Source organism: Phacochoerus africanus, chromosome 8 (assembly GCF_016906955.1).
Source record: "Phacochoerus africanus isolate WHEZ1 chromosome 8, ROS_Pafr_v1, whole genome shotgun sequence".
Taxonomy (NCBI): Eukaryota; Metazoa; Chordata; class Mammalia; order Artiodactyla; family Suidae; genus Phacochoerus; species Phacochoerus africanus.
The window spans coordinates 145,399,400-145,422,474 of NC_062551.1; the positions used below are offsets into that span (position 1 = coordinate 145,399,400).

At 39.1% G+C, this 23,075-nt stretch overlaps 1 protein-coding gene across 9 annotated transcripts in view; it reads right to left on the reverse strand.

Moving 5' to 3' along the window:
* The window catches only part of SGIP1 (SH3GL interacting endocytic adaptor 1), a 229,982-nt gene that overhangs the window by 23,349 nt on the left and 183,558 nt on the right, over nt 1-23,075 (reverse strand). For all 9 annotated transcript variants that reach the window (XM_047788738.1, XM_047788744.1, XM_047788743.1 and 6 more), the window contains one exon: nt 5,173-5,284. In XM_047788738.1, the coding sequence (XP_047644694.1) occupies nt 5,173-5,284 (112 nt within the window). The remainder of the gene's footprint in view (nt 1-5,172; nt 5,285-23,075) is intronic.

Consider the following 23,075-nt stretch of genomic DNA (forward strand, 5'->3'; position numbering starts at 1 on the left):
ATATGTGTGTGTGTGTATATGTATACATATTTGCATATATATCTATTTTTATATATATAAAAGACTGGGTCACTATGCTATATAGCAGAAATTGACACCACACTGTAAATCAACTACACCTTATTTTAAAAAAAAGAAAACCAAAAAATAATTATTTTCAACCTATACTTACTAAAGGAAAGTCTTTGTTCAACAGTAAGGATTTTTCCTCCCAGTATGTGATGTGGCTACATTTCGTGTGAGTTTAAATTATGGAAATTTAAAATACTACAATATGGAAAAATGAACGCATGTACTTTATGAAGTAAATCTGAAATCATTTGACTCCCACAAATGAAACGTTTGTCCAGAATGGCAAAAAATTTCAGAGTCAACTGGTCAAGTGACTTATAAACTGGCTTCTCCCTGTTGTGGGCAGCATCGTGTTAGCTGGTTAACAGAAATGCTGGCCAATTTTGGTTGGGAAATGTGTGGATTTGATTTATGTGAGGTCACCAGAAGTGCATCTGCCACATAGAGTGTGACATCTACTGCTTTGTGACTTAAGCCCATAGTTTTCAAGTGTATATACCTCTCTGCATAGGCTATTTCCTTTCCTCTATTTATCATCCCCTTTCATTGACTTGGGTACTTGGCAAAAACTCCTTTTCACATTTCAAGACTCAGATCAATGGCAGACCTTTCCAAAGCCTTCTTTAATATCCTCTCTATTTAGCTCTCCTCAACTTTTCCTTTCTTTAGGTTCCTTGGACAGACAGATTTTTAAAAAGCTGGTAGTTTCTTGCACATATTCTACTGTGAAGCCAAGTACTGTGTCTTTTTTTTTTTTATTTTCTTCTGTGTCTTAGGTTCTGGGAAGGCAAAGGTGCAAAACACAGAACCCAGTGCTGAGCAGGAACTCAATAGAGTGCTTTTAAAATAAATTCATACATTAACAATTATATATAAGCTGGCTTATCAATGCATCAGGCGTTATGTGATGCACTAGAATGTGCCGTGAGAAACAGGACAAATGTGATCTTGCCCAAGCTTCTGGATGAAGCAGGGAGACAGCACTTGAGTAAATAATTGAAACATGATGATAAGGGAAGGATAGAATGTGACTGAGAAACCTAAGGTTTTCTTGGTAATTAGAGAATTAGTACCTAGAACCAGGGTTTTTCAAATAGGAGCTAATAATGGGAGACGTATTTCCCCCCAGAGAAGCAGCAAAGGCAAGGCATTCTCTGCCTATGAGCTACTGAGAAAGACTCAGATGTCAGAATAGCAGAATACCTACTACAGGTGTTCTGAATACTCAGTGAAAGAGTATAACTATATTCACATGGATTATATACCATAAGATATAATAAAGCAGTAGATTTATGTTCGGGGAACAAATGGAGAAGCCTTTGATGCAGGATGAGAGGCAACCACATGCAAAAGCAAACCCACATGGCTTTTCTGCATTGTTTCTCTATGTGGTGCTGTGTTTGGCTTTACCCGCCTCCTTCCCACCTTGCCCCATGATGGAACTTTCGAACTTGACTTGTTTCTTGAAAGTGAATAACAAAGCAACAGCAATTAAAATGATTCACCGCCAGGAGATGAAATTAAATTTAGAAGACTGTCACTTTTTTTTTTGTCTTTTTGCTATTTCTTTGGGCCGCTTCCGAGGCATATGGAGGTTCCCAGGCTAGGGGTCAAATTGGAGCTGTAGTCACTGGCCTACGCCAGAGCCACAGCAACGGGGGATCCGAGCCGCGTCTGCAACCTACACCACAGCTCACGGCAACGCCGGATCCTTAACCTGCTGAGCAAGGGCAGGGACTGAACTCGCAACCTCATGGTTCCTAATTGGATTCGTTAACCACTGCGCCACGACGGGAACTCCAAAGGACTGTCACTTTTGATTTGTTCATATTTCAGATCCCATAATTTCAGTGAAATACACTAAATCTCCCACTTACAGGTATGCAGTATAGACTACAAGTATTCATGGCCATATAATTGAAAAAAAACTCAATATGTGTAGTCATCTATAAATCAAAGGCTCAGTTAATTTGGGAGGGCATGGGAAAGCACTGACGTTAATTTGGTGTAAGTGCCACATTATTGGAATACCAAGTCCAAGGTCATGGACACCAGACTCGCTCTATAGATCTTTACAGACACTTGTCATAGTGTGCTGGGGAAACAAAACGGGATGAAGAACCCAGCTAGTATAGGGACAGGTCCACAAGTGACTGGTAGGCTGTTATGCCACTTCTTGGGATTTAAAAAAAGATGATCATTAAGGGTTTCTTAACTCCCATTGCCCCATCTCTACACCTTTCCCACAGTTCATTCTATTTATGAACAAGTCTAATTCACCAATATATACCCCACCTAGCACAATGGCAGCCACAGAGCAAACATTCTATAAATGTCAGGTGAGTAATTCAATGCAACTTGTTCAGCAAATATGCATTGGGTACTTCATGCCAGGCCTTGTTGTAGGTGCTGAGGATACAACAACGAACAAAATGAAATGGACAGAAGTCCCAGTTCTCAGAGCTTCCATTCCAGGGGGGGAAGACAGACAGGGGACGCTGAAAACATGGAACTTGTTAATGAACATGTTCATTAATTAGAAAACATGTAGCATGTGAACTATGGAGAAAAACAAAGTGAGGTAAGGAGAAAGGTAGTGTTGGCACAGAGGAGTGTTGCTGTTGTACACAGGATGGACAGGCAAGGTCTCTGATCAGTCTGCTGAAGGATCATGAAGGAAGTGAGGGGGCAAGTCACTCAGATCTTGGTGATAGATTTCACGAAGGTGGGAGGGGCAACAAATGCAAAGATGCTGAAATGCAGATGGAGTTGGGCTGATGAAAGAGAAACAGCCCAGGGTGGCTAGAGGGACCTGAATAAGGAGACTGACAGAGGCAGGGTCTTATAGGCCATTATAAAGCATTTGGTTTTGACTCTGAACACGTTAGAAAGATTTTGAGCCAAAGAGTTACATGATACATTGAGAAGAGATTTTAGGGGGGAGCAAAAGTGAAAGTATCCTTACTACCAATTTGTTCTAGCTGAATAAGTGAATGAATAAATGACTGAATGCAAGCCAATTAGTAGGCAGACAAAAAAGGATTCATTCTTGTGTGATTCCCCGTGTTTTTCACTCCAGTAGAGACAGCTCTTCATACTTTTGACTATTCATTGTCTTAGGGTGTGTGTTTCTCCCTGCAATTTAGGTGAGTTTTCTAAGGTATAGGTCAGTCAGTCATAAGTGGCCCTTAGGACTGATGTGACAGAAAGCCACACAAAGTCTTTGCTCAGGGAAGAGTCTACAAACATGTATGCATGTATATAAAGTATACATACAACCTAAGCTCATGATGCTTACTTGCTCTAAGAGTTCAAACGCATAAACTATGTGAGGGGCCTTTAATTTCTATTCATGTGTGATTGTGGCAAATGACCTCCCTGCTTTAAAGATGAAAAAGAACAGACATGGGAGAAACCAGAGTGCTGCAGACCGAATGTGTATGTTCTCCCCAAATTTATGTATTTAAACCTAATCCCTGATGTGATGGTATGTGGGGTGGGGCTGTTGGGAGGTGATCAGATCATGAGAATAAACCTTCATGAATGAGATTATAGCCTTTATAAAAGAGGTCCACAAAGCTCCTTAGCTCTTTAACCCTTTCCTATGAACCAGGAAATTGGCTCTCTTGTCAGTTATTGAGTCTTCCAGGACCTGGATTTTGGACTTTCCAGCCTCCAGAACTTTGAGGAATAAATTTCTGTTTATAGCCACCCCACCTGTTATAGCAGCCATAAGTTCATAACTCATAAATGGATTAAGACACCAGAGTCCACAGTGTTAGTTTCACTAAAAAACTCTTGGGCCCAGAATAAAATCAAAATGCTGTTTAAAAGGATATTTAGGGAGGTTGCTAGATCCCAGTGACTAGGAAGGAGTGGAGCTACTAATTATATTAGGTTTTTTTTGGCATAATATTGTTAGATTTAAACTCAAAAAAATATAGTGTTTCTGAAGTGTAAAGAGGTTTAAAAATTAGTCATGCAGATTCTCACTTACAATATATAGAGATCCAAGTGCTAATTATACTTAATTATCACTGTTTCAAAGCTTTTTCATAAAATAGTCTAGTGTTCTTTATGCACATTTAATTTTTTCTTTTATTCTTATTTCCATAGATACTAAGGTTTTCTAAACCCTAGTTCATGCAAGTAAAAAATAAAGAGCAATTCTTTCCTCACCTAGATTTGTCTTTTATTTATCCATTGAATTCAGACCTATAACTGGATAGTGAAAATTGCAAATCAGTTTGACTTAGGTGTATGGTTTTCAGTATAGACCAATAATCATCTTTAAAAAAAAAGTTGAAGCCCTTTACGAAATTGCTGAATGCTGTAGACCCTCTCTATGGACAACTGTGCACATGAACACACACAATGGACTTGAAATACAATTTCAGGGGATCCCTAGACTTCCTGAAACCTATCTATGGAACTCCTTAAAGAGAGGAAAAGTATGTAATTATACTACAGTACATTCAGGTTAAGTCCATTGTCAGGATCTGATATAAGTGAAATCAGACTCGTGTAAATAAGAGAGTGGTACATTTTTATCTAAAATTTTTACTTCGCTCTGATTAAAATTTTTTAGGCTGGGTTTTTTGTTGGTTTTTTTGTTGTTGTTGTTTGTTTTTACTTAACAAGGGTAACTCATAGCTTGTCCTCTTCCTCCGTGTGTTATGGAAAGATGGTTTTACCCCAGGTTCTCATTACAATTCACCATTATTTCAGTTTGTAGGTGGGTGACTCCCATCCAGGAAAGACCAGGACAATAAAGACATGATTCAGACATTTACTCTTGTGAGATGATAAATTTTCTCACTGTTGGCAGAGTTAGGTGAGAGTTTTCTGTAGCCTGTAACCAAAACTGAATCAGAGATTTCTGGATACTAAGGTATTAGATTATTGGACCTTCTGGCACATTTTTTAAAAAGCAGTGAATTAATATTCCTAATTCAATTCATTCTAGGTGTGCCACCTGTTCTTGATAGTTGGATTTTTTTTTTTTTTGGTTTTAGTATATGGAATGAAATAGTTATATGTAGGGTGTCCTCACTGAATAGGACAGTTTGAAGAAGACAGTGGCCCAAGCCCCAGGCTTACTTGCTTGGATCTGCTCCTTTGAAGTAGGCATTGACCGTTTCTGTAAATGCTGCTGCAACAGGGAGGGTGTCCTGGGCTCCCATGGTTAGGGGGCTGGGTCCCCTGGAAGAACCTGCACGAAAGGAAAAACCTTCATTTAATATGGATTGGAGACAATTTAGCATAATTGGAACTAAAAGCCCATTAAAGGATTAAAGGATGCAATCTAATTACTGCAACAAAACTAATGTGCCAGGACATAACTGTATATTCAACATACAGCTCAAGTATTTAAAGGAAAATATTTGGCTGGCTTACAGACAAACACATTTGAAATTAATTCAATTATGCATTTTAACTACAGAAAAAAATTCAAGCAGAAGAATCAAATCATAGGCATCTTCAATGTTTTACATACAGCATAGGCAGTATTTGCATGACAGTTTGTACAGCAGGTAGTTAATAAAGAAAACTATGGGTTTCCTCTTTGAGCATTTACCTTACACAACTGCCCATACATTCAAAATGACTTGCCTTCTTCGTTTTAAAGGGTCAAGCAGCCATGGGGCTCCATGTATACGCTGTCCTTTCCTGGGTTCTTTTCATTTCAGAAAGTCCAATTATCCTCAGATCAAGTAGGCTCAAGGCACATGTCCCCAAACATACACAACCCAAATGTACACCTTGACTTAGCATAACACATAAATGAATCAATTCACTTCACTAAAAATAACAGCAGGAGTTCCTCTCGTGGCGCAGTGGTTAACGAATCCGACTAGGAACCATGAGGTTGAGGGTTCAGTCCCTGGCCTTGCTCAGTGGGTTAACGATCTGGCGTTTCTGTGAGCAGCTCGGATCCCGCGTTGCTGTGGCTCTGGTGTAGGCTGGCAGCTACAGCTCCAACTGGACCCCTAGCCTGGGAACCTCCATATGCCATGGGAGCGGCCCAAGAAATGGCAAAAAGACAAAACATGAATAAATAAATAAATAAATAAGTAAATAAAATAAAATAAAATAACAGCAGTGCTCATGTTTACTGAACATCTACTATACATCAGACCCTATACTGGCTACCTTACAAGAATTCAAGCCCCACATCAGTCCTATGGGATAGGCAACATTCTTCCCATTTTATAGGAAAAAACCTAAAGCTCAAAGAGCTAAGTGACTTGTACAAGATAACCCAGTTAAGTGGCAAAACTAAAATTCAAACCTAGGTTTGCCATCTTGTGAGGCTCATGTATTTCCCATTCTGTTTATACGATATAGTTTGTCTAAATGAAACCTTTTCTTGTATGGTTTTGATATAACTTGAGATTTCCAAAAAAGAGCAAAGTTTAGGATTGTTGTCTTTGTTATTAAGCTCTAGATGTGGCACTAAAGAGTCAAGTTTTAGTAATGACAAAGTATTAAATTATGTCACCTATTCATTGCTTCTACTTCCTATCACTCAGAACATACTTACTCTTCCCTACTTTGTCCCAGACCACGTTATGCTTTTTATCTTTTACCTTTGGTAACTTCCATCCTCTCCTCTGAGTATGAAAAAAATCAACCCTTTGTATATTTCCCTCAAGAAAGTTTTCCTTGATAATTCCAGTGCATGCAAATGTCTACTTTTTCTATCTTCCCTTGGCTTTCGCTATCTTGAAAGTGATAACTGGTTGTTAACAAACATTTGCTTACGATCTACTGTGTATCAGGCACTGTGGTAGGTGCTGGGGATTCAAAGATAAACACAGTCCTTGTCCTCAAGGAGTTGCAGTTCAGTGTACTAATACCATCATCACCATTAAGGTTACCAACATTCGCTACCAGAAGTGCCTCCATCACCATAATTTGTTGCATAGTTACTATATGTTTCACATATGTTATCTGTGTCTGTATGAAGTAAGCATTATATTCATTTTGTGTGGATAGAACCAAGGCTAAGAGTTTATACAACTTGCTCAGTCTTGCACAGCTGGTATGCAGAGTGTTTAAGATGGGTACCCAGACATGCATATTTTCAAAGCTTCGGCTCTGAGGACTATGTGAATTTGGTGCATTAGTGGTCAATGACATTACCAGCTGAGGGTAAGCAAACTGAGTTTTAAGTTGCATGTCTAAGTCTTTGCCACCTACAAGAGTTCAGATTTTAGAAGGTAGGAATTGCGACATGAGCCTCTTTTACCAAACAACCAGTCCCTAAAATGGAGCCAGGATTACACTGACCTTTCATTAAGTACACATCCAATTATCCATTGTTGGATCTCAGAAAGGCAACGTTTAGGCACATCTATAAGTAAAGAAGGCACTGAAAGGTACCACTGTTATTTTGTAATAGTATTGCTCAGTTTATTTGTTTATTCATTTTTCAAATATTTATTGAGTAACTCTTTGGTCTTGGAGGAGAATGGCTTTCCCAACTGTTAATTAAAACTGGGTGAGAGGAGTTCCCCTCGTGGCGCAGTGGTTAACGAATCCGACTAGGAACCATGAGGTTGCGAGTTCGATCTCTGGCCTTGCTCAGTGGGTTAATGATCCGGCGTTGCTGTGAGCTGTGGTGTAGGTTGCAGATGTGGCTCGGATCCTGCGTTGCTGTGGCTCTGGCGTAGGCTGGTGCCTACAGCTCCAATTAGACCCCTAGCGTGGGAACCTCCATATGTCGCGGGAGGCCCAAGAAATGGCAAAAAGACAAACAACAACAACAACAAAACTAACAAAAAAAAACTGGGTGAGAGTGGTGAGAGGGCTGGATCCTGACCATTATATCAGGGTCATGTGACTGGGACTTAGAGTTTGGTGAGGGTTTAGCTAGACTTGCATTCAAATAATTAAAGTAATTTGCTAATTGCTCTAAGAATGCTCTGAACAAAGCTCTATGAAACCTTTTAATGCTACTTAGATACGTCAGGGGTGGTTTCATTGAGAAAGTGACACTGGAGCTGAGGTTTGAGGATGAATAGGATCTTCCCACAAGGCCATGGTGTGGGAGTTCCCATTGTGGCTCAGTGGAAATGAATCTGACTAGCATCCTTGAGGATGCAGGTTTGATCCCCGGCCTCACTCAGTGGGTTAAGGGTCTGGGGTTGCCCTGGGCTGTGCGGTAGGCTGGCAGCTACAGCTCCCATTCGGCCTCTCGCCTGGGAACCTCCATATGCCAACAGTCTGGCCCTAAAAAGGCAAAAACAAAAATAAGATAAAAAAACAAGGTGATGGTATTAGGAGGTGAGAGCTTTGGGAGGTGATTAAGCGATGGGAATGGAGCACTCATGAATAGGATTAGTACCCTTTAAAGGAGGCCCCAGAGGGCTAGCTTGTCACTTCCACCCCATGAAGACTCAGTGAGTCTTTTGCAGTCTGCAGTCTGGAAGAGGGCTTTCACCAAACCACAACCGTGCTGGCACCATGCTCTCAAACCTACAGCCTCCAGAACAGTAAGAAATAAGATTTTGCTATTTATGAGCTATGCGGTCTGTGGTACTTTGTTACAGTGGTCAGACTAGACGAACACGTGCAGTCTGGCCCTGATCTACCCTTCATGACCCGCCTCTGCCCTCTTCCTCTAAGAGCCCTGCACTCGAGCTGTGTTCACCTCTGGGCGTGACAGTCCTTACTGTAGGTTTAATCAATAATGCCAGAGAAGGCGAAAACATCAAAATTTTACATAGACTACTTTTACCTTGAAGGAGTCACATTTTAGCATTCTGTCTTCACATCCCTATATTTTGCAATTAATATGCCATTTGTATTTTACTTTTTTCATTTATGACATAATTTTCCTTATTGCTATCTGGTCTACATATTATTTCCACAAGTATGTATTATGCTGGAAACATTTTCCAAATGTTGGGCCATTTCTAGGCAGCAAGTATTCTAAATCCATCTTCGTATGAAATGATCTTTTCCATTTCAATCATTCCCTTAAGGTATAGTCTGAGCACGACAAAGTGGGATGATCAAACCATAAAGCAGATATATTTTTGATTACTAAGAATACCAGATTATACTCAGTGAAAATGCAATTAGTGATAAGTGAATGCTTCTGATCCCCTATAGTACCTTAGAGAGTCTTTGTTCATATAATTATTGGAAAACTGGGTTAAAACCAGGAGCATGTCTAAGATGCTGAAAAATTCAAACCTAAGATGCTGAAAAGTTCAAACCTCATGAAAAATTCAAAGGTGACCAAGAGGGGCCTGAAAACTATTTTCAAATATCTGGAATAGTATTACCAGACAGTGACTCAAGGGACCAGAGTTCATGGCCATGGATCTGCAGGTTAATGGCTTTGTGACCTTGGGCAAGTCAATTAACTTTAGGTTTTCTCAACCATAAAATGAAGGCAATAGATCACATCATCTCTGGGTTTTAGGAGTCTATGATTCTAAGATGTTTATAGACTTTCAAGGACTTTTAAACAGTAGGAACAATTTTCTTTTTTGCTTTTTGTTTTTTAAAATGGAGCTACAGAATTTATTGGTATTATAAAAAATTTGCTAATGTGCAAGTATTTTATACCACATGGCAATAACCTTCCCAATCGACGCCTGACAAAAAGCCATCATATTTGTTATAGACAAGGACATACAAGTACAATCTGCACAGAAAATACATTAATTTCTTTAGGAGGTTTGAAAGTAATCGGAGGTTATGCATTATTTAACTCAATGTACTAAGAGTCCAAATTTTAAAGTAAAAGTGATCTTGGGAATTATATTCAAGGTGCCATTACAGATACTCTCACTAATTATTGGTACTACGAGTATCAGATGACACTTCAAAATTTATCCAATTAATGTTAAGTGAAGAGACTAATCCCAAAAGACTTAACAGTATTTCCCCAAATTCATAACATTCTTTGAAATTAACCTCAGTAATTATAACATAATTTAATAAACATGTGAGGAACAATTTTCTCACACACAAATAAGCTGCTTGGAAAACAGGATCCCTTCACTGGTGGTTTGAGTGTTTCTGCCAAACTTTTTTTTTTTCTTTTGTCTTTTCAGGGCCAAAGTTCCTGGGCTAGGGGTTGAATCCAATATGCAGCTGCCAGCCTACGCCATAGCCGCAGACGCACCAGGTCCTGGCCACGTCTGCAACCTACACCACAGCTCATGGCAATGCCGGATCCTTAACCCACTGAGCAGGGCCAGGGATCAAACTCGTGTCCTCATGGATACTAGTTGGGTTCATTACCGCTGAGCCACAATGGGAGCTCCAGATCTGCCAAACATTTACTGAAGTTCTATCACATGTAAGACAGTTGTGGGACACAAACATGTAAACTTTCAGGAAATAGGTTACGAACATACAGAAAACCTAATAATAATAACATATGCAAACAACTTAAGTTGACAGTTCAAGTGACAGCACTATGAAATTATTTTGCTGCAAGATTAATTGCCAAATGAGCAGAATAGGAAATGCTGCTCCTGGATTTAACAAAAAAGAAGCTTGGGCTCTGGAGTCCTAATAGACTTGGCTGTGACCCCAGCTCCTCCACTTACAACCTGTATGAGCAGGAGCAACCTATTTAATCTGTCTGTGACTCAGTTTCCATCTTTAAAATAAACTCGATAATAGTATCTAGGTTAGAGGCTTGTAGTGGACATCAAATGGGATAATATTTGTGAAATCCCCAAGATGGTTTGTACTCACAAAACCATGACTAGTACCCATGAGGACACAGGTTTGATCCCTGGCCCGGCTCAGATCTGGCATTGCTGTGGCTGCGGTGTAGGCTGGTGGCTGTAGTTCCGATTCAACCCCTAGCCTGGGAACCTCCATATGCTGTGGGCACAGCCCTAAAAAACAAACAAACAAACAAACAAAAAGCTGCTTATTATTGGTGTTTTTGTTACTGCTATTTTCATCAGCATGAGCTTTCTACTACGGTTGTTGAATTGGAGTTGATTCTTTGAATTCGAGTGTTATTCAGGAAGAGAATGATGATATCACAAACGGCATTCTTCACTGAGCAAGGAGATACACTAGAATTTTCTGGTTCCTGTCACACCTAAATTCCTCTTACAAGAACAAAGAATTCTATCATGCATGCTTAACTTTTTTTTTTTTTTTGGCTTTTCAGGGCTGCACCTGCGGTATTTGGAGGTTCTAGGTTAGGGATCGAATTGGAGCTATAGCCGCCAGCCTGCACCACAACCACAGCAACTCAGGCTCCAAACTGTGTCTATGACCTACATTGCAGCTCACAGCAATGCTGGATTCTTAACCCACTGAGCGAGGCCAGGAATCAAACCCGAAACCTCATGGTTACTAGTCAGATTCGTTTTTGCTGCACCACAACGGGAACGCCATGCATGCTTAACTTTTTGCTTATCATATGGGTGGCTATTGTATCTATTCAAGTTACCTGATAGAATGTTTGGACTAATAAGAGATGAAAGTTGTTTGAATGCTTATTTGTCTTTTGATTCATGCAAATGTGAGTTCCTGCAATAACTAGGCATTATACCAGGTGCTGAGAGATACACAGAAACAGCTCCTCCCTTCAGGGGACTTACAGTATGGAGACTATAATATTAGGTACAAAATAAATATAAAGCACCACTGAATGTTAGATAATAGTTTACTATTATAATTACTATATTCCTGTTAATGATTTTATTTTATTTTTAAGATTGAATGGATTTACTGTAAGGTTTTATTTTTTTAATTTTTTATTACTCAATGAATTTATTACATTTGTAGTTGTACAATGATCATCACAATTCAATTTTATAGGATTTCATCCCACAACCCCAGCACATCCCCCACCCCCCTGTTAATGATTATTTTAAAGAATTCAAGGTAGACATAATAGTTACTATGTCTGTCCGACAATTCAATAAAATATCAAACATGAATACAGTTTCTGTTCTTTATACATTGAGAGGATAGACAGATTCAGTATAATTACCTCTATTTCACTTACTCCAAGGTAAGTGGCAAAGCTGAAATAACTGTAAACCTGAAATGCAATCCTCTGTCTTCTGACTCTAACACAGGAGTAGTAACAACAAAAATTTTGTACCTCTTCCTGCATATCAAGAACAATTCAAGGGACCTTCCTTATATTAACTCTTAATCCTGATGATACCCCAAAAGGCAATTACCACTACACCCTCATTTTATGGATGAGAAAACTGAGGTTTTGAGTAGTTCAGTAGCCTTGCCCACAGTTACCTAGTAAGTAAGATGCAAGAATGGAACTGGGAGGCAAACCCGGACTTTCTGACTCTGGATCCCACACTCTTACCTACTCTGCTCTAGGAGAAAAGAAGTCAGAATAAACTTAAGTTAGGTGTCAGATGGCACATTTGCAGTGCCCCCAAAAGAATGAGTTGCTGCTCTTAGTTTGTCAAGTTCTGACAAAACAGCAATTCCAGGGGCATGGAAAGCAATTGTTATGCATACCTAGGGACGTCTCAGAAATGGAAAAAGCCACACAGAGTCACCAGTGAGTGATGATATTTGTAAAAGTTTTATGTGACTCTCCTTACTAAGCAAGGTTTTATACACACACACACACACACACACACATGCACGCGTGTGCGCGTGCACACACCCCCCCAAGGCCAAACAAAAATTAGTATGACATCTTTAAAAGATAAGGTTGTTCATTTGTGAAAGCATTTCCTGAGTAGTCAATTGAAATATGAATGAGGGCATGGAGTAGGAACTGTATATGTAAAAATATTAAAGGAGAGAGGGAGAGAGATTTTAAAAGAGAAAGGCAAATATACAAACAAAAGGAAGCAAAATAGCCAGGTGTGGAAATTGAGTAACAGTAGAAGGTTTGCTTGACAAATAAATGACCCTCTGCTTCCCGAGTTCCAGGGACACCTGGTTTCACACTGTTGCCAGTCTTTTGTGTGCAGGGCAAGCCTGTCATCCCCCTGTGCCTGGAGCAAGCCCTGGGAGTGGGCAAGTATTTGTCTCCCCTTCGGGTATACTTTCCTTCACTTTCTATATAATGTTTTTCACTTTGCAATGTTGAAATTTAGAACTTTTTTTACATCAGAGCCAGCGCATGAAGAAGGTATTTTCAGTTGTTTTAAATGTCATGTGAAATTTCGGAGGAGTTGCCATCAGGGGTGTTTGTAGCCTGTGTGTCATTGTAGGGTCAACAAATGGAAATAGCTGTGATTTATTGTATCCTCTGTGTATTATCTCATGTGTTATCTCCTTTAATTTTTTTATTCTTTTTTTAGGGCCGCACCTGCAGCATAGGGAAGTTCCCAGGCTAGGGGTCAAATGGGAACTGCAGCTGCCGGCCTACACCACTGCCACAGCAACACAGGATCTGAGCCACATCTGAAATCTATGCTGCAGCTTGCATATTCTTACCCACTGAGTGAGGCCGGGGATCGAACCTACATCTTCCCGGACAATGTGCCGGGTTCTCAACCCACCAAGCCACAACGGGAACTCCTTATTTCCGTTAACTCATGAAACCACCTCACCAGCGAGTCACAACGGGTGAGGTTCATTCATCTCCATTAATGCATAAAACCGTCTCACCAGTCAGATACTATTTTTTTTTTGGAGCTTTTAATTTATTTATTTATCTTAACATTACTTAATGAATTTTATTACATTTATAGGTAGGTGCTATTTTTAACAACCCTTCCTTACAGATGAGGAAACTTGGGGAGCTTAAGTAACTAGCTCAAATTCTGAGAGCAAGGGAGCTATGATTTTAGTTATTATGCTTTACTGTGACGGTAAAGAATCTAGAACTTTGTGGGAGGCTCTGGGCTTCAGTCCTCACTGTGCTTCTTAATCAGCATCCACCCCTGGGCAGGTCAGTTATTCTAGCTGCATCACTACTAAATTGGGACAGTGATGGCAGTGCTTCCAACCTCATCTGACTGTAGAGAGGATTTGCACTTACAAATGCCAGGTGTCCAAAGTGCTGCAAATTTTACTCTTTGTTCATCCGGAGTTGGAAAGAGTCACTCTGAAAGTACAACATGAAGCATGGATAGCATGTTTGTTTAGAAAGCCATTTGCATCCTTGCAGTCTAGCAACCCAAATAACTGCCACTCTACCAGGCCCTCTGTATGTAAGAGGCAAATGACGCTTATGTCCACGAGTGAGAGTACAGGAGACAGAACGAATAAATGGGAGCAACAGATAGCATCAGAATGCATGAAAGAAGAGAGAAGAAAAGCCAGGAGCTGGAGTTCCCTTTGGGGCTCAGCGGTTAACGAACCCAACTTGCATCCATGAGGATGTGGGTTCGAATCCTGGCCTCGCTCAGTGGGTTAAGGATCTGGCCTTGCTGTGCCTGGGGTGTAGGCCAGCAGCTACAGCTCCAATTCGACTCCTAGCCTGGGAACCTCTACATGCCAGAGGTACAGCCCTAAAATAGCAAAAAAAAAAAAAAAAAAAAAAAAAAAAAAAGGAAAGAAAAGCCAGGAGTCGTATGAAGCAGCAGAGAGTGGGAATTGGGTTAACTTTTTCTTTAATTAAAAAAAAAAAGGCAGATATATTAGTAGAATTAATAAGAAATAAATTATATTTAATTTTACTATAATTTATGGAGTATATTCTGCATAAGGCAGTGTTGAAGACAAAACAATGCTGGAATCAGATTCAATTAAATTTAAATCCTGGCGTTTCCGTTGCGGCACAGCAGAAATGAATGCGACTAGTATCCATGAGGATATGGGTTCAATCCCTGGCCTCACTCAGTGTGTCAGGGATGTGGTGTTACCATGAGTTGTGGTGTAGGTCACTGACATGGCTTGGATCCCAAATCGCTGTGGCTGTGTTGTAGTCTGGCAGCTGCAGCTCCGATTCAACCCCCAGCCTGGGAACCTCCATATGACATGGATGTGGCCCTAAGAAGAAAAAAAAAAAGGATTAAATCCTTTCCTTATCACTTACTGTGTAACCTTGGGCAAATTACTTAACTCCTCTGATGTTCACCATCATTTTGTAAAATGGACATCATACGGCTACAGATTCTGTGAAGATTAAATATGATGATACAGGATGTCTTGTTATCTGAGGATAGTCAATATTAGAAAAAAAGTCACTTAGAAATGATTGCATTTAAAAGATTCACAAAAATTTTAGGATATGATAAAAAGGCTTGATTGGCAGTCTAAATTGTTATAAACTAAATTTGTGAAAAAATCTTTTATTAACACACTGTGATCAAATAATTAATGAATTCTTAGCATGAACAAAAAAAATGACTTGTCTTGATATCTTGAGGAAGGGTCTTATTTTTCTGAAAAAGTTATGTTATAGCTCTATACACTAATATGGTTTCAGATGTGTATTTTATTCATGGTGATATAGTGAGTCATTATTGCAGGGTTTTGGAGAATTTTATAAATTCTCCTAAGGGCCTCTCAATTTCTTGATTTTCTTTTGAAGTGGCTATGGTGTAAGCTTCCTTTATTTCTTATTCAGTTATTAATAGTGTTACTTCTGCTACACCTTCAATTGATGATGACTTTGAATATGACCTAAAGAGTTTTACAAGATTACTTTTTCCTTGACTTCATGGAATTCCATATCATTTCTAAGATGGACAGTTTCACCTGTCAGGGCAATAAATATGCCCCGTATTTGCATTGTATGTCCATTATTTGTAAGATCAGACATTTATGGGAGAAACTGAATCTGCATATTCTATAATGAATTGGGATAGAGGATATAAATTCTACAGTTAATTTGGCAAAATGATATTAGAATGGGGATTAATGCTGTAAGTTAATACTTTCATGTCACGTTTGTCTTTATTTTCCTATAAAATCCAGTAACTGCAAAGACACTAATAATGCCATTAAAGTAAGAAGTTTCACCAGTATATGGAAATCTGATTGTCTATTCACAGTAGATACCCAATAAATAAGAGCCATTATCATTAACAGAGAAGAATTTGCCGGGCAGTCACAATATAATACATTGCTTCAGGCTCCCTCCACATCATATGCAGGCAGCACACGAGGGATGATAAAGAGACGATTAGAAGTTCTTAGGTCAGTAGAAAGGATTTTATCATGAGCGCTTAACTTGAGAAGTTGTATTTTTATGACTTGGTGAATCTTAGCTAAAGTGATGGTTATTAAAGCAATACTACCTTTTCTTTATAACAGCAGCTTTGTTTAAAGAATTTTAGGACAGGTTTGTAGGAAAAAGAGTCAAAGGAAAGTTATTACATGTAAAAATTTCTATTTATTCTTTTTCTCTACACCTTTGAATGTTACCATTCCACATAAATGAGTTGACTTAAATTATCTGAAATCTATCTTACGGATGTGTATGTTGTGGATGTGTGTATGTGCTGCATATAAAATCTACATGTAAACTATTTGGTATAATTTTGGTATATTTGTATATTGTTGTGAATATATATATATATATATATTTAGAATTCTGGCTCTAAAAATTCTTTATCTAATGAATGTTATAGCCCAATCTAATAGATAATAATGCTGAAATGAAAGCTACACTGAGCATAGACTTTCTGTATTTCAGGACTATGCTAAAATTTTCACATGCACTACCTCCTTGAATCCTCACACTTAAAAAATACCATTATCACTATTTGGCAGATGACAAAACTGAGGCTTAAGGAAGTCAAAAATGTTCGCTAAGTGCTACTTTGTTTCCTCATACCCTGAGATAAGTAGCATCAATTGACCTGTAGAGCGCCAGTAAAGAGGAAAAAGGGCAAACCTCAAATGAGGAGGCGCCAGTACTACCGAGTACCTGTTGTCTTTTATGTCTTACATAGTGTTTCATTTAATTATCACCACGGTCCTGTGCCTAGATGGGCACTACTCCACACTGCAGATCAAGATACTGAGTCTGAAAGAAGTGAGTCACTTGCCCACTTACTCACAGACGGTAAGAAGTGGAGTTAAGATTCAAATGAAGGGAGTTCCCGTCGTGGCGCAGTGGAAACGAATCCGACTAGGAACCATGAGGTTGCAGGTTCGATCCCTGGCCTCGCTCAGTGAGTCAAGCATCCAGCGTTGCTGTGAGCTGTGCTGTAGGTGGCAGACGTGGCTCAGATCCCATGTGGCTGTGGCTGTGGTGTAGGCTGGAATCTACAGCTCCAATTAGACCCCTAACCTGGGAACCTCCTTATGCCGAGGGTGTAGCCCTGAAAAGGCAGAAGACAAAAAGACAAAAAAAAAAAAAAAAAGATTCAAATGAAGATCCACTAAACCGAGGGTGTAGCCCTGAAAAGGCAGAAGACAAAAAGACAAAAAAAAAAAAAAAAAGATTCAAATGAAGATCCACTAAACTCCACACTCTTTCTGCATAAGGAGCTCTACAGGTTTTGTCTCTACCATAGCAGCACTGAGTGAGTTATACTTGCTACACGTTTTTCAGTGTGCAAACCATTCACCTTCATGAAAATTAGGAAGATATACTTAAGAAAGTCAGTCATCATAGAATAGAACTAAAGATACTGAGTTTCTCGGTATGTAAATAGGATTAATTTTCAGTCTTCCTCTTCATAAGTCTCCATCCGCTTGTTCTAGAAATATATACATACATATATGGATAATATTTAAATAGATAAATATAACATATATGCCTTTTTTTTTTTTTTTTGCTTTTCAAATTCTACTCAGTCCAGAAACACAGGATTGGCTGACATTTTTGTTGTGATTTATAGGGCATTTTCTTCAACCTGGGTCTTTGCTTACAGATCCCCAACCATCATCCAACATTAATAATGCCCTACTTAATTAACTGCCTAAACTAATATGTCTGACGAGGAAAATGGAAAAATTATGTTTTATTTTCATCATCCAAATCCCATTCGGCATATTCAACACAAGGACTATTGTGAGACATGGATGTGAGGCAGGTGACAAAGCCATCATGAAAATGTCTCCGTACGAGGACTTGCATACACAAACCCTAGTCAACTTCATACAGATGGTCCTGAGAGTTTGACCAAGCATCTGAAGCTGAGCCAGCTAGAGCACGGTATGACAAAGAAGGTGAATAATGACATGAACAGTTAATCTATGGAGCACTTATACGGGATGCCACTGTGCTGAATGCTTTACATGCATTATATCTTCTCCCTCTATCTCTTTGCGATACATATCATTATTCTGCATGTGTTATCACCGAGGAGACTGAAGCTTAATGAAATTAAATAATTTACTCAAGGTAACTTGCTCTACAGCAAGTAGAAAGGTGCTGTGACTGAAAACCAAGTCAACTTGAATTGCATTCTTGAAATCTACCCGGTAGTCTCCATGTTTGCCCATTCACGTTCATAAGCGCTGCTCCAAGATCCAGGTGGATGCACAGCAGGCATTTCCATTGGGGCAGCATCATCCCAAAGGAGGTGGAGATTGGTTCTTGGGGGGGACCATGAAAGAAATCCTTACTTTTTATGTGTAAAGCACACAGATATACATGTAGTTCATACCCAGATGTACAGTACATCTGTGACAGTAAAATTCTACTGGGGACCAATTAGGAGGAAAGAAATGTCCAAAAAAGGTCCATGGGTAAGAAAAGGGGGATAATGCAAAAACAGTTTGAGAAGCACTGGTGTACAGTTTTAAGAGCCACTGGTTGTGAATGTCCTTTATACCTCATCGATTCTCTTCGGAAAAACTATAAGGTGCTGGTTTTGCTGAAGGATAATAATAGTTTTTCTTTCTTCAAACTGATACCAAGTGAATAGTATCTGTGGTGTCAGAATTATAGGTGGGCTAATCAAGATCCTTGGGAAACTATCTAAGGATCCCACGAGGGAACACAGTACAGAAGAGGGAGGCTTGGGGGCCTGGTCAAGCCAGGAGAGGTGTTCTCCCATGAGCAGTGTGGGGAGTCCCTGAGTTGAGGCAGAAAACTAGGAAATATACTCAGGGGATTTGATAGAATCCGAGAAGCTGGAAAGAGCCTAGGTTAGGCTTCCAACCAAACAGGAGCAAGGTCAGAATACAATGGTAGGAGACAGTGACACAGGTCCAAGAGCATCAAGAGAATGAGTGAAGAGTCTGTTCATGAGGAGAATTAGTGGGTCCAAAAGAGACTTCCAATCAGATTGGCAGGGGAATGTGTATTTCTGTGGAAAGTCTCATGTGTCTTTTCAGAGACGTGCTGGCTACTTTAAAGGTATGGCCTTGGAGTTGACAACACCAGCATATTATTAGCCTGTTAGAGTCTTTCTCAAACACAAGTGGGAAACATTAAGGCCTTTTAAAAGGAATAAAATATAGGCTATTAATATTAATATAAAGAATTACTATAAGAAATAATGTAATGAATAAAATATAAGGGATAAAATATTCATTGAAGAGACACAAATGGCTAAAAAGTTTGAAAACAAGTTCAGTCTCACTAGTAATCAAAGAAATGCAAGAAGAGAGAGAACTTTTCACCTTTTCAGATTAGAAAAGATCTGAAAAAATGATACTACATGCTTGTGAGCATATAATGAAACAGACACTGTAATATAATGTCGATGGATATAAAAATTGGTATAACCTTTCAAGAAAACTGCTTGCCAATGTGTATCTGGAACCTGTAGAAGTTTCATAATTTTAACCCACAATTACAATTTTGAGAATCTGTTTTAAGAAAATGTCTTAAGGCCAAAGAATTATATGCAAAGATGTTCATGGAATGTGGAAGAACTTGAAACAATTTAAATGCCTAATAGTTGAAGTGAAATAAATCATCATTCATAACAGAATATACAGATATTAAAAAGTGTTCAGAAATTAAAAATGGACCTAAAAACAATCACATTTTACCTATTAGATGGGAAAAGGTGAGAAATACTGCCATAACTCAGTGTTGATAAGCACACAGAAAAATATTAATCATAAGGCTGGTGTGAATTTTTTGATGGACATTTGGTAATATGTAACATTATTTTTACACCCTTTAAATTTACAAATTCACACAAGGATATGAGGGTATAGTTTAAGGCTGCTAACTGCACCAATTTACATAATAGCCAAAAAAAAAAAAACCAAGTTAAAGATCCATTAATAAAAGATAGGTACATGCATATAATGCTATGAAGCCACTGACATGAGTATATAGACATATATGTGTATATACATATTTGCACACACACATCTATACTCACACACTCCATATCATAAATTTAAACTGCCATTATTGACTGCAGGTTATATAGCGCTGAGTATATACTCTACTTGCAAAAAAGTGTACTTATTTCCTTGATTGTAAGATGCATATTTTTGAAAATAGTAAAACATCAACCTTTCTGAAATTGAGATGCATCTTATAATCAATGTCAAAAGAAACCCTGGCAGCTGCTAGCAGAGCATGTTCTAGAGTTGTCCTTACTTGTCCCTATGGACTGTAATCAAGAGTAGACGAGAAGCACTTCTTGGATCTCCTCAGTTATTTGAGCTGATAGCTTCTCATGTGATTGAATTTGGACCCTTATTTCCCCTTAAGATTTTTTTTCTTTAATTTTTATGGCTGCAACTGCAACATATGGAAGTTCCTGGGCTAGGGGTGGAATTGGAGCTGCAGCTGCTGGCCTATGCCACAGCCACAGCAACGTGGGACCTGTGCCACAGCTGCAACCTATGCCACAGCTCACGGCAACGCCAGATCCTTAACCCACTGAGCAAGGCCAGATATTGAAGTTGCATCCTCACATACACTATGTCAGGTCTTAACCTGCTGAGCCCAAATGGGAACTCCATTACACATTTTTTTTTGTCTTTTGTCTTTTGTTGTTGTTGTTGTTGTTGTTGCTATTTCTTGGGCCGCTCCCTCGGCATATGGAGGTTCCCAGGCTAGGGGTCGAATCGGAGCTGCAGCCACCAGCCTACGCCAGAGCCACAGCAACGCAGGATCTGAGCCGCGTCTGCAACCTACACCACAGCTCACGGCAACGCCGGATCGTTAACCCACTGAGCAAGTGCAGGGACCGAACCCGCAACCTCATGGTTCCTAGTCGGATTCGTTAACCACTGCACCACGACGGGAACTCCTCCCTTACACATTTTTTTAATACTCCCTACGGTACAGTAATAAAGTGAGAACTTATTTGTACACAGACGATAAACTACCACATACCAGGCGATTGCTAGACACTTTGAAATCTAAACCACAGATTTTTGATAGATGGGACAAGTAGGTTATGATTGAATTATACATCATGAAAGGATATATAACTCAGGTGCTAAAACTATATCTGTCAACAACTCCTGGCTGGCTTTCAAGAAAGTTGTTTACCTTTTGGTAATTTATAAATAAATTTAGGAATATGAATGCAGTTACAAGCCTGGAGTTTTTGATGTTCCCCCAAATTAAACTATCAATATCAAAGAAAATAAAGAGATCAAAATTATCAACATGCAGTGTAAAAAACATCAAGTCACTGTGAAACTAAACATAATCGTTGAGGGTCAGAATTGATTTAGGTGTATTTTTAATTCTGAAATTGAAATAAGGGTAGATTCCATTTCTGATGGTTATACTGAAGATAGTGGTTTGCATTTTGTCTGTTATTGTCGATTTAAAAAGTATTTGCTTTTCTATATTAATGAAGCTTACTTCGCCCCTGAAACATTGTTAAACCAACAGAGCATATCCCAATGGGTGACTTTTTGGAATCAAGTAAATTCAGCACACACACACATACCACACACATACACAGACACACGTGTGATTTCAGGGTTGTATTTACTCTCTTTTTTTCAGTTCCAGGATTTTCTTTTCCTTTTAACTTTATTTAGGTATAATTGAGAGATAAAATTGGAAGCTATTTAATGTGTACATGGTGATGATTTGATTTACATATGCCTTGTGGGGAGATTCCTCCCATCTAATTAATTCACACACTCATCACCTCCCATCTTCTTCTTCCTCCCTCTCTCCCTCCACCCCTCTCTCCCTTTTTCTTTCTCTACTTACTCTTTTATCTATACTTTCTCATATGGTTTGGATTTTTAAAAGCAATGTGCTTACATCAGTTTTATGATCAGAAGGAAACAAACTATGAGCTGTTTTCATATACTGTTAATGGCATGGGGGACATTATGTTAAACTAAAAGCATGTACAATTACACACTATATGAAAATATAAACTAAACACATACTCACACATAGAGTCACATATGCATGGAAATAAATCTTAGAAATAAAATACATCAAAATGATATAAGTGGTTATCCATGGTTATTTGATTATAGGTTATTTCATTTTCTGTATAGTTTTCTGTTTTTCTGAATTGTCTATATTGAACATGCATGATGACACTGTAGCACAAAATATTATAAATAGGTATTTAGAGTTATACTGGGATCTGAAATAACACCGAGGTTTCTTTTTTTTACAATTTTTTTGGTCTTTTTTTGGGGGGCTGCACCTGTAGCATATGGAGGTTCCCGGGCTAGGGGTTGGGTCGGACCTATTGCTGCTGGCCTACGCCACAGCCACAGCAAAACCAGATCTGAGCCACATCGGCGACCTACACCACAGCTCACAGCAGATGCTCAACCCACTGAGCGAGGCCAGGAATCGAACCCTTGTCCTTGTGGATCCTAGTCAGTGAGCCACAGTGGGAACTCCAACACTGAGATTTCTACATTTCTCCTTTATTAATTTCTTGAATGTTCTGTTCTCACAGTTAAAAAGTGGACGCTGGTCATTTTGAACCCTACTGAAAGTTATTCCCCAGGGGGCTGATATTTATGAATGGAGAGGCATAAAGAGTGCTGTCAGTCATGGTTTGACTCCCTGAAAGCCTGCTATTGGAGCTGCCAGTTTCTCAGGGAATGGGCTGTGAGCAGCGTCCAAAAAAGGCAAAGCCTAGGAAAGGAGTAATCAACATTAAATAACTCATTCTTCCTCTTCCTGGACTCACCCTTTCAAGGACGGACGGTTGCGACTCTTGAAAGTCACCAAAACATCCTTGAAAAATTAACCTCACCCTTGTTCC